Below are 18,741 nucleotides of genomic sequence, written 5' to 3'. Positions count from 1 at the left end.
TTGAAAGCAAAAAGGAATAACCAAGTGATGAAAAACAGAACGTTGAAAGCGGTGATGAAGAATAAAAAAAAAAAAAAAAAAAGCCTATGTAAAAGTAAAAAAAAAAAGTTAACGATAAAAAAAAAGAAAAAAAATTTTTTTACGTAATTTCTAGATTTTTGTAACTTGAGTGTTACAGTTTTGTTAAGGTGTTTCGTAAATTTTAGTTTTATTGTTTTCCTTAAATTTTTTGTGTGTTTTCATAAAGTTAAGTGTACGTACGTACGTACGTGCGTTATCTGCCGTTTGTCCTCCTCCTCCTCTGCTGCCACTATCAGAGATAGCCTCACTCGAAAAGGTAATGCTCTTCCCACATTTTACGTTACAGTAATAATTATTTCTTGTACACTAATATACACTTTATTTACAGGTTTTCGATTTTTATTCTTAATTTAGGTATTGAATGGTCCAAATTGTTGTAGTATTTCATTGTTTATAGGTCAATTTAGCTTTATTATGAAATTTAATGGGGTGTTTTTGGAGGGCTTGGAACGGATTAGCCATTTTACATGTAAAATGTGTTCCAAGATACGAAAACCTCATGATACGAAGGGCGCCTCGGAACTGATTAATTTCGTATCTCGAGGTACCACTATATATATATATATATATATATATATATATATATATATATATATAATTTGAAGAAAATGCAATGAAATTCTCTCTCTTCTCTCTTCTCTCTCTTCCTCCTCTCTCTCTCTCTCTCTCGTCTCTCTCTCTCTCTCTCTCTCTCTCTCTCTCTCTCTTTTATAATATATTATATATATAACAAATAAAATAAATTAAAACCTTTTACTTACTTTGCTGGTTTATTCGGGATGTACATCCTGAAACTGCACCGTCCCCTGAAGGCGAGGAGCTGCTCATCCACAGTAAGTTGCCCACTGGGTTCGTAGTTTGCAATGCAATTTGCAATGACCTGGTCCCACAAACTCCTTATGGGAGCAAATTTGTCAGTCCTCACACGCTGCTCCCTCGTGGCAAGGCTGTCAAATCGTAGGGCCCTAAGAATTAAGGCGAAGCGGCGCTCACTCATGACGCTCCTGTAGAAGGGGCATCCTAGAGACCTGGAGAACATCTCTTCCGATGTCAGATGATTGTCCTTCCGTGCCCCTGTCATGATGAGGATCCCAAGGAAGGCACGGAACTCCATGAGGCTCAAGTCCTTGAAGGTGGGGTCGTTTTGCCGCTTGAACTTGCTCCTGAGGGTGACGATCTTGTCGTTGGTGAAGACGATCACTTCTGCAAGCAACGTATTTGGCAAAAATTTGTCAAAGACTTCAGCAGGAGTCCTACACCCGAAGACAGCTATGGTAGGGCCGGCAGTTTCAAACTGGTCGATCTTCAGGATGGGTGGCATTGTTGGGTTTGGGTCCGAGTTCCACTTCGTGTTGTCCCTAGCCTTTTAGGAGTCGGCCGGCAATCTCTTCAATGCCACACCTTCTGCAGGGCAAAGAGGGCCTCTCCTCCTTTTCCTACTCCTGATCTCCATGAGACTAATATCAGGCACAAGCAGATCCTGCAGGGAGGCACAGGCAGATTCCTGCCAGAAGGCACAGGAGACGCTGAAGGACAGGTACAAGAGATCCTGCAGGAGGCATAGGAGACGCTGAAGGAGGCACAGGAGATCCTGCAGAAGGCACAGGAGATGCTGAAGGAGGCACAGGAGATCCTGCAGAAGGCACAGGAGACGCTGAAGGAGGCACAGGAGATCCTGCAGAAGGCACAGGAGACGCCGAAGGAGGCACAGGAACAAGGGAATGAAAACGAACTGCATGCGAGACAGCCAAATCTTTTATCTCTGCAGGTGGTATTTCTTCCACATGTTCAGCAGCCAAAAGCTGATCCTCATGTTCCTTACACAGCCAGGTTTGGTCGTGCAGGTCGTCCTGGACACTGTCTGCTTCAAAGGTAACTGTAAAAGGCTCTTCTTCATCACTACTTACGAAAAGGAGCTCCAAATACTCCTCCTCCCTAAGATTTTTCTTTGCCATGCTGAAATCTGAAAACAGGAAAAAATTTAAAATTAGAAATTAGCCTTAAAATCACATTTTCGCTGCCTTCGGATCCAATATGGCGATTGGTACGGGTAGCTACACCATTCACTTATATGTTCCAATAAACACAATCAAATTATTTCACTAAGTAATAATACAGTAATGTAAAATGCGAAACTTTTGCATTTGCGTGACTTACCCCTGTCAAGGTAACGTTGTGTTAAATAGGCAACAATTCCGACTTTGGAGGGCGATATTCGGCGAGGGCAGCTGAGCAGAGTTGTAGCACGTCTTGCTTCCACTGAGGCTCGTGAGCAACTAACGGTCCCTGGAATACAAGCGCGATCATGCGAGGCGTCTATGCGCACAAACGAAAAAATGCATTTTTGCGCAGTTTCTTGGGCAGATCTGACACCACGCTACCGTTCCAGGGTTAAAAACTTGCTGAAAAATAGTTATAGGCCTACTAGTCGAAAACTTTTGAATCACACACCTTGAGGGATGCTGGGAGTTCACGGATCAAGCTGTTGTTTTGTTTACAAGCGTTTCCCAGGTGCGCAAGCACGAATTTCTTTCTTCTCACACTAAAAAGTATCAGCGACACATCTCAGAAATTATTTCGTCACTTTGACATAATTTTTGCACCATTTTATATTAGCCGCTACATAGAGTTTTATGTATGAAAAAGTGTGCAATTTCATGTAGAATATAACAAAAAACAACCCATGGTTGTAGCTTTTATCAGTTTTGAAATATTTTCATATAAATAACGATAAGTGCCAAAATTTCAACCTTCGGTCAACTTTGACTCTACCGAAATGGTTGAAAAACGCAATTGTAAGCTAAAACTCTTATATTCTAGTAATATTCAATCATTTACCTTCATTTTACAACAAATTAGAAGTCTCTAGCACAATATTTTGATTTATGGTGAATTTATGAAAAAAACTTTTTCCTTACGTCCGCGCGGTAACTCTTCCGAAAAAATCAGAAATTTTTTCGTTCGATTATCGTAATGTTTGCACCGTTTTATATTAGCCGTTACATAAAGTTTTATATATGAAAATGCGCACAATTTCATGTAGAATACAACAAAAAACAATCCATGGTTGTAGCTTTTATCAGTTTTGAAATATTTTCATATAAATAACGATAAGTGCCAAAATTTCAACCTTCGGTCAACTTTGACTCGACCGAAATGGTCAAAAACCGCAATTGTAAGCTAAAACTCTTAAATTCTAGTAATACTCAATCATTTACCTTCATTTTGCAACAAATTGGAAGTCTCTAGCACAATATTTTGATTTATGGTGAATTTATGAAAAAAACTTTTTCCTACATCCGTGCGGTAACCACCAAAAAAATCAGAAATTTTTTAGTCCAGTTGTCGTAATGTTTGCACCATTTTATATTAGCCATTACATAAAGTTTTATATATAAAAATGTGTGCAATTTCATGTAGAATACAACTAAAAACAACCCATGGTTGTAGCTTTTATCAGTTTTGAAATATTTTCATATAAATAATGATAAGTGCCAAAATATCAACCTTCGGCCAAATTTGACTCGACCGAAATGGTTGAAAACTGCAATTGTAAGCTAAACCTCTTACATTCTAGTAATATTGAATCATTTACCTTCATTTTGCAACAAATTGGAAGTCTCTAGCACAATATTTCGATTTATGGTGAATTTATGAAAAAAAACTTTTTCCTGCCGAAAAAATCAGACATTTTTTTGTCCAAATGTCGTAATGTTTGCACCATTTTATATTAGCCGTTACATAAAGTTTTATATATGAAAATGTATATAAAAATGTGTGCAATTTCATGTAGAAAACAACTAAAAACAATCCATTGTTGTAGCTTTTATCAGTTTTGAAATATTTTCATGTAAATAACGATAAGTGCCAAAATATCAAACTTCGGTCAACTTTGACTCGAACAAAATGGTCGAAAAACGCAATTATAAGTTAAAACTCTTATATTTGAGTAATATTCAATCATTTACCTTCATTTTGCAACAAATTGGAAGTCTCTAGCACAATATTTTGATTTATGGTGAATTTATGAAAAAAACTTTCCTTGCGTCCGCACAGTAACTTCCGAAAAAATCAGAAATTTTTTCGCCCGATTGTCGTAATGCTTGCACCGTTTTATATAAGCCGTTACATAAAGTTTTATATATGAAAAAGTGTGCAATTTTATGTAGAATACAACAAAAAACAATCCATGGTTGTAGCTTTTATCAGTTTTGAAATATTTTCATATAAATAACGATAAGTGCCAAAATTTCAACCTTTGGTCAACTTTAACTCAACCGAAATGGTCAAAAAAACGCAATTGTAAGTTAATACTATTACATTCTAGTAATATTCAATCATTTACCTTTATTTTGCAAGAAATTGCAAGTCTTTAGCACAATATTTCGATTTATGGTGAATTTATGAAAAAAACTTTTGCTTTTCGTCCGCGTGGTAACTTCCGAAAATATCAGAAATTTTTTTGTCCGATTGTCGTAATGTTTGCACCGTTTTATATTAGCCATTACATAAAGTTTTATATATGAAAATGTGTACAATTTCATGTAGAATACAACCAAAAAACAACCCATGGTTGTAGCTTTTATCAGTTTTGAAATATATTCATATAAATAACGATAAGTGCCAAAATTTCAACCTTCGGTCAACTTTGACTCTACCGAAATGGTCGAAAAACGCAACTGTAAGCTAAAAATCTTACATTCTAGTAATATTGAATCATTTACCTTCATTTTGCAACAATTTAGAAGTATCTAGCACAATATTTCGATTTATGGTGAATTTATGAAAAAAACTTTTTCCTTGCGTCCTCACGGTAACTTCCGAAAAATCAGAAATTTTTTCACCCGATTGTCATAATGTTTGCACCGTTTTATATTAGCCGTTACATAAAGTTTTACATATGAAAAAGTCTGCAATTTCATTTAGAATACAACAAAAAATAATCCATGGTTGTAGCTTTAATCAGTTTTGAAATATTTTCATATAAGTAACGATGTCCCAAAATTTCAACCTTTGGTCAACTTTAACTCAACCGAAATGGTCAAAAAACGCAATCGTAAGCTAAAACTATTACATTCTAGTAATATTCAATCATTTACCTTTATTTTGCAACAAATTGGAAGCCTTTAGCACAATATTTTGATTTATGGTGAATTTATGAATAAAACTTTTTCTTTACGTCCGCTCGGTAACTTCCGAAAATGTCAGAAATTTTTTCGTCCGATTGTCGTAATGTTTGCACCGTTTTATATTAGCCATTACATAAAGTTTTATATATGAAAATGTGCGCAATTTCATGTAGAATACAACAAAAAACAACCCATGGTTGTAGCTTTTATCAGTTTTGAAATATATTCGTATAAATAACGATAAATAGAAAAAAATTCGACCTTCGGTCAACTTTAACTGGACTGAAATGGAAAGCTACAAAACTTACAGTCTAGTAATATTCAATCAATTACCTTCATTTTCCAATAAACAGAAAGTCTCTAGCACAATATTTTGATTTATAGTGAATTTTTTAAAACTACTTTTTTTTATGTCCGCACGTTATGAATTCATGCATCATATTGTGATAATATTTTCTCTGTGTTGCTTTGATCCTTTTACAATTTGTTATATACCAAAATCATTGCAATTTAGTGTACAATACAACGAAAAAATAATTAACTAATTAGCTTTAACCGTTTTGCTCACAGCGTGATTTGTATAAAATTATATATGAAATTTTTTTTTGCGCTGTCATATATTTATATATGATAATGATATTTTTTTTTTATTTCTGATGGTTGCATACTAAACTTCAGGCAATGACAAAAAAAGGAGCCAAAAATGAACTCTTAATCTTGGAAATTAAGCGTGCTGTGTTTAAAAAAAAAAAACTCTGTTTCGGCGGCGGAGATACTTTCGGAAATACTGGCTCGGCGTTTAAGGGTTAATTGAGTAAACCTTTTTTGTATTAGAAGTGGCACAAAGGCCCAGGGTTGCACTACTCTGGCCAACTATTTTGCCAGACCAGTAGGCTTTCAGGAGTCATGATTTCCCTTGCTTGCAAGGCAACCAAGATCATGGCATTCCATGGTGGTTGTCAACCCCAGTTAGTTAAAGGAAATTGACCTCCTACTTACGGAGCATGTTTCATACATAAAAAGTGATAGTTTCGTTTCCCTTAGGAACATAAATTTTGAATAAAAGGTTGCATTTTTTCTATGTATACAAATCAGAGCCTTTTATATTTAGTCCCTCCTCAAGTGCCCTGCTCAGTTCTCGCAGTGGAAAGAAAAGTGTGTGTGACGGTCAGCGTGTGAAGGATACTTTCTCACTCAACTGCCTGTCCATGTTAACCTCCTTGTTACCAAGTTTCAACCAGTTTCCAACTCACAGTGGAAGATGGTCCTATATAAGAGGTCCTGGTTTGTATATGTACCTAGGAATGAGTTTATTATACACACTGTGCAAAGTTCTAGCCTATGTAAAGTGCAAGCTATATGAGTTAATAATTTTGATTAATATGTTTTGTAAAAGTATTTAAAAATTATAATCCTGGAAGTTTCTGTATGTTATTTTCATTGGTATATGCATTGAATGTTCCACTTTGGTTAGCTTCATAATTAATGTTTTTGTCACTGCAGGATGATATGATTGATGATGTGGCCTCATTTGTGGCTGCAGCAGAGGTACTCAAAGACCGTGGCGCATACAAGATTTATGTTATGGCCACTCATGGTTTGCTGTCATCAGATGCTCCCCGGCTTATTGATGACTCTCCAATTGATGAGGTAAGGTTCTGTGGTAATTTTATTGACACCAAATTGTGCAATGTAAGATCATGATGTTAATCCACCTGCGATAATGTCCTTGTTATTTTATTGATGACTTCAATAGAGTACAATTTCCTCTTAGTGTTCTACCAGATCCCTCAGATTATGATATTCTGTTAGGAAAGATGAGAAAAATGTGATCAAATGGATTTTAGAAAAAAATCACTTCAAATTTTACAGTTAAGGATACCATATTGAACTTTCGCAATAGCTGGTATTGTGGTATCTTTCAGAACCTGATTTAAGAAGCTGTATTGTGAATTTTGACAACCAAAAGACATTAACAGTAGAAAATTGATGGTATGAGGATTTCTCACCACAGCAAACCGGACCATGTAGTTCATATATACAGTCAGAACTATTGTGTATTATGCTGTCAAACTTTGGTTAAGTAATGTAGTGATATATCAACCTATTGTCTGCTACTTTAACTTTAAAAGCCCTGATCTCAAAGTAGTTTTATAACTTAAAATTATACATACTACTACCACATCCTTTTTTTAGCCAGCTTCGGTGAAAATCTGCATACATTATTCTTAAGTCTGTGTGATTTATGAAGGATCTCATATTTTAAACATTTATTTAAAGAGGTAAAGGTTGGGAAGTTTTATTTCAGTGGCAGTAGTGACTAAATTTGAAGATGTGTTCTCAAACATTTATATTTGAAAGATCTAAACATTTTTCAGTTTATCTCATTCATTTCATTCTTGTAAAATTATCATCTTAGGAAGCATAGGCATAGGAAGTTTTCTATATTCCTTTAAATTAGTTTGAAAATAGACTTTTGGGCAAAAATTTATGTATGATGGTGCTTTTAATTCAAGTTATAAATATCATACCCATATCCAAGTAAATTAAGATTTTGTCTGAATGAGTGATCTCTTTAGAAATATAGCCATCCTTAATAATCCTCCGAGTTGAAAGTTTAACTTATAAAATGACAGAATTATGAAATTATTTCAGTTTTTTAAACGGCTTATTCAGCCTTCAGGTGTTAGAATTTTGTAGAGCAGTGGTTTGTGTACTGTTCACTAGAGAAGTTGAAGTAAATCTTAGGCTTTGAATATTTTACAATGCAGTTATTTCTTCTAAACTCATGAAAAGGTGAATGTTGAATTTATTGTATTCAATTTTTCAGTTGTCATAAAATGTGAGAAATTAAAGTTTTTATTTAAACTGATATATATTTAGCAACTTGAATAGCTTCATTATTGTATGAAAATCGCTTACATTTCAATTTATTATTTAGCCAAGTTATGTAAAGATGATACTATGAGTGCTAACCTCAGATGTGGGAGCCTCTTGTGGCTGTCATATTTGATGAAAAAGAGATCTGAACAAGACATTATAGCAACTATGTATAGTTATCTTTCATCAGGTCATGGCAATAACGTATTTCATTTTCCTTAGGTTGTTGTTACAAATACTGTCCCTCATGAAATTCAGAAAATGCAGTGTCACAAAATCAAGACTGTCGACATAAGCATCCTCCTTGCTGAATCCATACGTCGTATTCACAATAACGAGTCCATGTCTTATCTCTTCAGGAATGTAACACTGGAAGATTGAGGATATTCATGGTTATTGGTAAGATGTGAATTTCCATTTGTTAGCTCTTGATCTGTTGGTGTTCGTAAGAAATTTATTACCTCCTTTTCTGTAAGAACTTCCTTCAAATACCATTTTCATACTCACAAAATGTCCTCCATTCCCAGCCTTCTACAAAGCTTATATTCTTAATTAATCTGCCTTCTACAGAATCTTTTATTCTTAATCTTTTCATCTTTTGTCTTCTTCTTCCTAGCTTAAACCCATTTTTATATGGGGTCGCCATTGCGAATAAGTCGTCTCCATCGATGTCTGTCCTGTGCCTCGTTCTCATTTATACCTTTCAATACCATATCTTTTCCTATGCAATCACGCCATCTCTTTCTTGGTCTTCCCTTCTTCCTTCTACCCCGCACTTCCATTTCCATCGTATGTCTTCCAACATGACGTTCCTCCCTTCGTAACAGGTGTCCATACCATCGAAGCCTTCCTTCCTGTATTTTCTTCGATATTTCAACTACCTTTGTCGATCCTCTTATATACTCACTTCTAATCCTATCTTCCCTTGTTACTCCCGACATCCATCTCAACATTCTCATTTCTGCTACATCCATCTTCTTCTCCTTTGTTTTCCTCATACTTGCTGTTTCTGTTCCATATAACATTGCTGGTCTGACCACCGTCCTATGGAACTTTCCTTTCAATTTCAGAGGAACCTTCTTGTCACAGAGGACCCCTGATGCAGACCTCTGTGCTGCTTCTCTTCATAAATCCTAACTGTTCCTTCCCTATTCTCACTTCCTCTCTCAGCCTGCTATCTATTATTCTTTCCAAAATCTTCAACATGTGAGACATTAGTTTTATACCTCTATAATTACTGCATTCCTGGACATCACCTTTACCTTTAAATATGGGTCTCAATATGCTTTCCCGACATTCTTCTGGTATCTTTTCCTGTTCGAATATTTTTACCATCAGATCATACAAGATGTCTACCCCTTCCTCTCCTAAGGCTTTCCAAACTTCGGCTGGGATTAAGTCAGGTCCTGTTGCCTTCCCGTTCCTCATTCTTTTTAACCCCTTCGCCACCGGCCTGCTGCATTGCTGTAAATGCTTGCATACCGCATGAGACCCCCTGTCGACCACGAGTATAAATCATTACTTGCTCCCACTAAATTTTATGTTATTCATATTTTTCCTTTATATTCTTATGTGAAAACATTGTGTGTACGGATATCAATGAATATTTTTTACCCCATTGTCAAAAAATTACAAAAAATATAGTAAGAATATCAGAAAAAATAGGAATATTTAGTGGAAAAAGTAATTGCAGAAGTAGGAACTGTTATAAAGTAGTAGAAATAGTAGTAAAGTAATAGAAATAAAGTAGCAGAAAAAGTAGTACAGTAGTAGTAAAATAGTAGTAGTGGTAATAGCAGTACTAGTTTTCTTACTGAAACAGTTATTCCTAGGTTTCATACAGAAACTGAATATACATCAATGAATGTTTACGGCACTGGTAATAATAATAAGAAAACAGTAATAATAGTAATAATAATAATAATGATAATAAAAGCTACAGCATCTCGTGACCAATACGTATATACATATGAGGCAGTTTATTCACCCCCATTATCATCAGCAAGCTATAAAAAACACATCTCATCACGAGTAACAGGCCTCCATAGAAGTCCTTTCACCTTACGCTTTCCTGTTGAATGAAAGTACTACTCTGCCTGAGCATTCATCCATTCACACAATTTGTCAATTACATCAACACAAGAAAGGAAAAAAAATGCATCACATAAGCGGGTAAAATCTGGTGTGTAAGCAGGAATCCCATTGCCACCCTCCGTGAATCAGGGGGGGCTGGGTCTGGGCGCAAGTCACAAGATGGATCAGTTATGAACCGCCAGGTTTAGAATTCAAATCTACATGGTTTACGGACAAAATCGTAGTCATCCTTCTCAGATAATAGCCTGAGGCGAACTGGCATATGTTGGCCAGTACCCCTCCTAATATCCCATATGAAAATGACGTCATGACGTCCATTGGTTAGAATGAATTGTGGGTGGAGCTTCAGCACCTCTCTCGTACACAATACTGTGTCTGGAAACCATCCAAGCTGAAGAAAACGCTTTGCTTTTCGAGGAGGGATGAAAGATGTACACGCGTATGTCCTGGTCTTTTATTACTGTACTGTAAAAGACGTACATGTGTACGTCCCAGTGCTGAAGGGGTTAAGGCTCGTATCACTTCATCCCTAGATATCCCCATTACCATTCCCATGTTTACTTGTCCATCCTCTCTTACAAGTCTTTCATTTTCTTTATTTAGCAGTTGTTTGAAATACTCATTCCATCTTTTCAGGATGTCTTCCTTTTTTTTATGACCGTACCATTCTTATCTTCCATTTGCTTTATATGGGTGATGTCCTTTGTTCTTTTATTTCTTACTTTTGACAGATTGAGCATCTCACTCAACCCTTCCTTGGTTTCCAGTTCATTATAAACCTCTTCATATGCCCTTGCCTTAGCTTGAGCTACTACCCTTTTTACTTCTTTGTTTCTTTCTCCTAATCTTTCTCTGTCCTCCTCCAGCTGTGACTCTTCAAATCTCTTCTTTGCCTCCCTTTTCATCTATTGTAATACTGATATATAGGTGTTTAGCAGTTTTTTTTTTTTCAGTAATAATTGAGCTATTGGTAACCTAACCCTTCAGAACTTTAATTTTGACTTGACTTGAAGGATCTGAATATGTATTGCTTCACTTTATTTAACAGTAGAGTAGTACCTCAATGAGCAGAGTTATTCTGAAAGATTAAAATACAGAATACAGCAGTGGTACCCCAGAAGATCTAAATTATGTGGCATCATCCACATTGGTATAGTAAACATTAAGAATAATTTATTGCTTTCTGGAAGCATTAAACATTTATTCAATACGAATATATTAAACAATAGAAATATCCCATAGAGTGGCTCTTCAGTTGTACTAACTCCTTAAATCTTGAAAAAACAAAGGATCCACTGTACAGTCCTAGAATATTTTTTGTCAGTACTCAAGGCTTAATTCTTCCATGCAGCTCCTTTATTTCCTGATATATATTGAGCTGCTATTCCAGAATTATCATTATGCATTGTGATGTGGTACTATTCATTTCATTCTTTTTAGTGTTATGTGAATTACTTCATAGTATTTTTTTCCATCCGGTCAGTAGCATCCCTTACCACCGAGAGTATTTTGTGAATACAATAATACCCTGAATTTGCACAATTTGAGTTGCGTGAATTCACATGCGAACTTTTCATTGGAACTTAACTAATTGTCATGCACTATTTTTTCATAGACATGAAAATTTGCAAATCATTGAGAAACCCTGCAAGAGTTTGTTTAATTTTTTATTTAATTTACACTTTTGGCAAGCTGTGTAAATTAATTAAACAATAAAAGTAATAATTCTCTCTCTCTCTTCTACTGAGTTGAGCTACTGAGAAGCAGATTTTTTTTATGATGTATGGAACATAAAAGGGCTTCATGGTTTAAGTATGCCTGCAACAGGCAGAGCCCCTGTAAAATGCAGGTGCTTGCATGATTATAGAATTAACTAAATATTTTTAAACCTTTTTTTACATGTAGAAATGAGAAAAAGTGTATTTTAAATGCCCGAGTAATATTAGCAACTGTTTTCTTTACAGGATCTGTTGACTCCCAACTGTGTGTCCAGTGGCTGTTCAGCAGATTGTGTAATTCATCCATAGTAAAATATATATATAGATATATATAGTCTTAAATTATATATAGGAAATATTTTGTCTAATTGTTGAATACATTTTGCTCTGTGAATTGGAACCACAGGTTAGCATCTTTTGCTTCATGAAAAGATTTTTGTCTTTGACGTCATAGCATTGTCACTGCTAGAATGGAAGTGTATGCTGATTTGAGTTGTGAAGTTATCTTTAATGCACCTTACCTTTGCCTCATGGAATCTTTACCTTGTGCTACATTTAAATTCATTAGTCAAAGGTAGCCCTGGGTTATTGCAACTTTTATTGTAATTTTTCAAGGGGAGCTCTTTGAGTTACTACTTTTACATTGAGTTCATGTTCTTATCATGGGAAGGTGCAGCTGTTGTAAAAGTTAAAAGTACATTGTGATATAAATATGTACTGTATACATTTATATTTGTATTATAAACAGGTGATCTTGTGTATATTGTACAGATATTAATTAAGAATATATTCAATATGTTACCTTTATAAATATGAGGTCCCAGGTTTTGATTCTTCAGTCACAATTTTATACTGTATTACTTTTCATAGCATTTTATTTGTTATGAGGTAAATTTATTTTTAAATAAGGAACTTCACACCTAAAACACCTGCTGGTTCATGAGGGGAAGACATAATGTAGCCCTAGATCATGAATTATAATGTATGTTGTCTTGCTTTCGTGCGTACAAATTAAGATTTTTTTAATCAGTATACCAACTAGGCAGACTTGTTTGTATTGTCTTATTTTGTATTGTGCACTGTTGGTTAATTGTGTTTTGTTGACTTTTGATTTAATTTTGAAAATATGAAAACATTTACAATATATAAAAGTTTCATAGACATCACATTCCTGTTCTGAATTGAATTGAATTTTTATTTCAGGTTTCCTGGACTGCATGTCATTGATGTATTTGATTAAGAAATAGCCCTACCTGTCTTGTGAAGTCACATAAAACTTGACTACAGTATACTAGTAATGAGTTAACTGAAATTCTGTCATATAAAATGCGTTCTGAAGGATATTTATGATATAAAACAGGAAAGAAGAGGATTTGTGACTGGAAGTAATTAGTATTGTTCTTACAGGGATACATACACTATGCCTTTCATAAATAAATTTCTGACTGACATCAGGATCAAACCAGGTCTTTCAGTTGAAAGGCAAGGGCACTGCCAACTGAACCAAAATTGCAAGATCCGGGTTCGATCCCAACTTGAGTCAGAAATTTATTTCTGTGCCACACATGATTGTGTGTTTATCACTACTATGCCTTTCATATATGGAAATATCCTGCTGTGCATACGCTGAACTGGCAATGCACTGACTAAACAAGGGTGGTACCCAGGTGGAGACGAGGGAGAGGGAATGCCCATTCTCACACAGCTGACGTAACCCATTGTCCTTCCTCCCTTGTTTTAGGTCAGATGTGTTTCTTGTGTTCAGTCTTTTTATGTGTGCCAGCCATTACCTTTGTGAACCTTGTGCCTTTTGACTTAACAATCCAAAATTTTATTGATCAGTGCTTGTGTACTTTCAATTGTTCTTTCACTCAGTGGAGAGCAAACAAGACCAACTACGTTGTAGGTCATTGTCCACCTTTTAATGGTTTCAGCTGGGAATGTAGCAGCTTGTAATGAAGGGTTCATGAGCAGCTGTGTTATTCCATGATGTAAATACTAATAATAATAACTTTTCAGATGTTGTAAAGCTTAGTCGTAGAAGTTTCTGCAGGAGTTTGGTGTATCAGTAGTATTAGAAAGTCCTGTCAGGGCCTTCTTAATTTAACCTTGAGAAGGAAAAAGACATTCCCACTCTCTTAACTAGTTGCTCTTGGTTCCAATGATCTTGACTGTATTGACTACTACATTGGAAAAAACAATGGGTAATGTCAGTTAGATGAGAATCAGCATCCTCCCTCATCTCCACCTAGGTACCACACTTGTTTAGTTAGTACACAAGTCCAACACATGTGTGGAAGTATACTACTTTTATGAAAGGCTTCAATTTGTATACATAGGAAGAATGCAAATTGTACACAAAATTCGGCATATTTCCACTTGCTATTGGTATAGTAGTTGAGCAGTCAGTATTACTAGATTTTCTGCCTCATAATTGTAAATGCTCTGACTGCAGTGTTTTGACAGACTTTTTAGACATTATCCTATGAAAATTTTATAAATTTTTATTTGCTTCTCTGTGGATGCTAAGGGTATATTTTTCAGGATATTCAAATGCTAATATTGCATAATATAAAGCAGGTTTTTTTAATACAAATATTAGACTTCACTAACAGTTATGTCTGGGTAAATTCATGTATACTAACATTTCACAGGAATTATATAGGAAATTAGTTTGCCTTCTCTTAAAAGGTTAGGCGTCACTGTTTTACCAGTGTAGCAATGTTTCCGAAAAAATCTTACAGGTTGTAATAATTACATATGAAAAACTTTTTTTTTTTTTTTTTAATTTTAGTAATATGCTGGTTGTACTTCTAATAATGTGTCATCATTTTGTTTGAATCAGTGAAAATAACTGTTATTTATGAAATATTTATTAAGGTTGAGAAATTTTGATGTATTAAATATTGTACTAAAAATTCTTCAAGCACAGGTTGTAGTCTTTAGTGTCAAGAGGAAGAATATGTTATTGCTATCAGTGTAACTCAGGCAGGTCTCAAAAGCTGTTATACTTCAGAGTGAGAGAGAAAGAAAGACATGTCATAGTGATGTTAATGCTTCTTTAGGATACCTAAAAATTTTAAAATTGTTTTAAACATACAGGTAAGTCTTAGAAAGTCAAGTATATAAAATAAATTTGGTCTAATCTATTAAGAAAGATGTGATATCAAGTAGCAGCAACCTTTCTGTATACTATTGCAAAACTAATGTACCATGGAGTGGGAAACTACATGCAACTAAAAGAATAAATTGCAGGCAATTTTTTAAAAGAATTTAATTACTTTCTAGTTTTTACACAGATGATGGTGTTCTAAGTCTTAATGTCAATAAATGGTATTGTGAAAAATAATTTGACTAGTACAGTATCCTATCTTCAGTTGTATTGCTTTCATGGTATTATAAAAATACTCTATTGTTATAGTGGGATGGCATTTGTAAGTTCAAAGGAATTATCTGGTATTCTTAACAAATAAAAAAACGTGACTCAATTCTTGGGGTGAAACCAGTTATACTTCATCGTATGTTCATTTCATGTCATTTACAGTAAATCCTTTGGTGGATTGCAGTTTGTTAAAATTCTACAAATTATATTTCTAGTAGCCAAATCAAAATGCCATGGTACACAATATACTCAGTTAAGAGGTATTCTGAACCATATGTTTCAAAATGAGTGAAGCTTACCTTTTTCATCCAGTTCTCTTACAATTTGACAAGTGTGTACTAGTGAAGAATTTTTCTTAATATCCATTTGTATTTTTTTTCTCTTTTTATATTTTACACGTTTTCTTTTAAATTCTTTTAGCTTTTAATTCAAACTGAATCATATCTGTTATGGTAGCCTAGCACTTACGTTGGATCTTTGTGTATCATTTACATTAAGGTTTAGTTTATGGTTTTATACAGGGGTCTGTTCATTATAACGTTTCTCTAACAGCATATCTCTATAAGAAATAAACTATCCATTTTTAATACAGCAGTCTTTCTTGCCTTGCATTGTTTTCAAATTGTTCTTTTTAAATGTAAAATATGACCATGAATTAATATGAGATGGATAATGAAGGTTGTGAACAAATTTTCATTAGTAACAGTTACAATCCCATTAATCATATAATTACCTTTAACTGTGTACAGTTCATCCAGATGCATAATGCAACAGCATTTCAAACTGTTTCAGCGGTTATGCATAGTTAACCACTAAATCCTTGTGGATAGTCTTAACAATAACCACTATAATCTACATACATGCTGCCATTCTTTCTATGACTCATCAGTATATTGTATTTACAGTTGTGGTATTGACAGGATTACATTTTCAGTTTGTTTATATCTCATTTTCATCTTGTGTGATATATTTAAAAATTTTCCGTGAGTGTTTCATTACCTTTTGGCCAGTAACTTGTTATTTTGCAGATTACAGCTGCTGCATTTTATTTTTTGTAGTTTTCAGATTGGCTCACATGTACACTACACCACCCAATGGTTCCCTCAACCTCTCTAGATGACTCAATGCTAATGTCAACTGGAATAGTTAGAAGTTATTGTGTCAGCGTTTAAGACTTGTCAGTACTGATCCGATTATGGGGAGTACATGGAACCAAGTGTGTGCCAGGTAGAGACGTCATTGAAGTTCTTCGTTTCCTTTGGTACCACTTGGGCAATCAAAGGTGTCCTTTCAAACCCCTTCCCTTCTTGGAAGAGGAAGTATATGGTAAGAAGAAGGAAGACGACGGTTTTCCTCCGCAAGTGCAGCCTATGGTGGGGGAGTGTCCGTAGCCTTAAGCATCATGTTGCGGTGGATGAAACCTGGGTAGTAGATATCAACTTTCCTTTGAGTTCCTACCACTCCTCTACCATCTGGTCCACGTCCACATATCAGTTCTGGCTCGCTGAAGAATTTCCCCAGGAGGAAGGTGAACTCGATGCTGAATGGATACGTGGTGGAAATCATTACAGTCCGGTTCCCGATTTCTTCAGCTGTCCCCCTCCCGCAGAGAAAGTGACAGGTAATTGGAAACCAGTAATAGCTCTTTTCTTCCCTGACCTGTTTAAACAGACTCTGTACAAGATAGAAACAACACGCTTTGTACTTATAACCATGAGGGAGTGCGACTTTATTCTTTTGATGAGTTTTTCCGAATACTCGCCCGTCAATCCGACACCAAAGTCTCCTCTTCATTCTCTGGGAGACTTCATACTCCTTTGGAGTAGACAACAGCACCATGTCTAGCTCTGTTGTGAGCTTCCAACCTCTACCCACATTTTCACACGACTTCTCACCTTGGCTTTGACTAGAGCCCATTCGTTTAGAGTACATCAATGATTGATTGGTCCTGGCGAGCTTTCATGCAGTGTCTAGGACAAGACTGACTTCTAGGATTTGGTTGCAGCCTGAGAGTTGCATGGACTTGAGAAATCCTAACTCACCCAAGCAAGAATCAAGTATCTGCTATCTGGACCAAAAGGTAAAGTGAATGCAAATCGACTGGATGGTGGGGCTTCCTCCCCTACCATTGGTAGCCAACTACAAATAACTTGTTTTAAGTTAAACAGCCAGTTCCAGATTGCACTGAAAGTAAACCCCATTTTAAAGACCTCAGGTTTGTATGTTAAGAAAAATACAAATAACTTTTTCATGTTATACATTAATAATTTAGCATTTCTCCATGTTACTTCCAATAGTTTTTTCTGCTTTTTGTATCTAATCCTCTTGTATACAATATATGAACTTGTAACACTTTCACCATCTCCCTGTTCCAAAGCTCTATTCCCAAAATTGGCATGCATACTTTCCAAGTTTTCTTCTTTGACAACCTTGTTATTTTGCCTAAGGAATCTTAACACACCTTGCCTACTATATGGATGCTGGGAACCAGAGACCATTTCATTGTCGAACTCTACTTGGTGTTGCAGCTTTGCGTTTTTTATGAGTTGCTTGCTCACTTACTCAGAAACTTGACCCTCTGCATTTATGCTGGGTTCAGTCCACCTGAAGAATGATCAATACATTTTAAGTTTTTACAGTTTAATGGGATACTTTGCTATCATAAGGAAATTCTCATCATATCAGCTACATATAGAAAAAATATCCTTGCAATAATGTATTGTAAAAAAGTTTATAATATATATTACATTAATTCTAAAATAGAAAACACTGTGCAAAGAATTCTAACAATTCTGGAAGGATTTATTCAGAATTTTCCCATGTGTTTATAGGTTTTGTACAGCCTGTATGCTCTGCAGATGCCAAAGGTATTGCAAAAACTGGAATTTATAACATCCACTGAGAATTAGTGAAGGTAAATTTTTGTGTCTACCAAAAGGTTTTAAAAACTGGCCACCTGGAGTGATTGCCTTTGGAAATAATTGCTGTATCTTGCTCTTAAATTTAATAAATTTGACTACAATTAAAAAAGTTAGACTAAAAGCCTTATCTGTAAGTCCCTAAAAACAGATAATTATCTCCAAGTCCTTAAAAACTGATAACTTTGCACCAAAGCAATTAAAAGTAACTTCTCTAATACAATGGGCGATTAGCTTATAAGAAAAAGCCTGAATGCCAATAAAAACTGTAAACATGGAAAATTAGATTGCAAGTTGACTTTTAGTACAGAATTTTATATCAACAACATTGGGCCGATAGGAAATTTACCGTACGTATGATCAAATTCTAAACAGAGGTCTACGTTGTTTCATAGTTGGTATGTGTTGTCCAGGCCGTCTGCGTACACGTCGAACTGCCTCACGTAAATGTTTGGGTTGTAAGGGTCCCGTTTCACCTTCTGCCTCCATGACATCTAAAGCTACGAGGTAAATATATTTTAAAAAATATTAAAACCGCA

At 35.2% G+C, this 18,741-nt stretch overlaps 2 protein-coding genes across 4 annotated transcripts in view; one reads left to right on the top strand and one right to left on the bottom strand.

Moving 5' to 3' along the window:
- LOC135216134 (phosphoribosyl pyrophosphate synthase-associated protein 2-like) overlaps positions 1-15,871 on the top strand; it is a 166,417-nt gene extending 150,546 nt beyond the window's left edge. For all 3 annotated transcript variants that reach the window (XM_064251215.1, XM_064251213.1, XM_064251214.1), the window contains 3 exons: positions 6,714-6,860; positions 8,313-8,489; positions 12,149-15,871. In XM_064251215.1, the coding sequence (XP_064107285.1) occupies positions 6,714-6,860; positions 8,313-8,471 (306 nt within the window). In that variant the 3' untranslated portion in view covers positions 8,472-8,489; positions 12,149-15,871. The remainder of the gene's footprint in view (positions 1-6,713; positions 6,861-8,312; positions 8,490-12,148) is intronic.
- Positions 15,872-17,524: 1,653 nt separating this feature from the next.
- LOC135216135 (transcription initiation factor TFIID subunit 11-like) overlaps positions 17,525-18,741 on the bottom strand; it is a 76,713-nt gene continuing 75,496 nt past the window's right edge. The window contains exons 7-8 of the mRNA XM_064251216.1: positions 18,552-18,702; positions 17,525-17,888 (exon numbers count right to left, since the gene is read on the bottom strand). Of these exons, the coding sequence (XP_064107286.1) occupies positions 18,563-18,702 (140 nt within the window). The 3' untranslated portion in view covers positions 17,525-17,888; positions 18,552-18,562. The remainder of the gene's footprint in view (positions 17,889-18,551; positions 18,703-18,741) is intronic.

This window comes from Macrobrachium nipponense, chromosome 6 (genome assembly GCF_015104395.2).
Source record: "Macrobrachium nipponense isolate FS-2020 chromosome 6, ASM1510439v2, whole genome shotgun sequence".
In the NCBI taxonomy this organism is placed as follows: Eukaryota; Metazoa; Arthropoda; class Malacostraca; order Decapoda; family Palaemonidae; genus Macrobrachium; species Macrobrachium nipponense.
The sequence above is the reverse complement of the archived record's forward strand: the minus strand, read 5'-3'. Positions and strand labels throughout refer to the sequence as shown.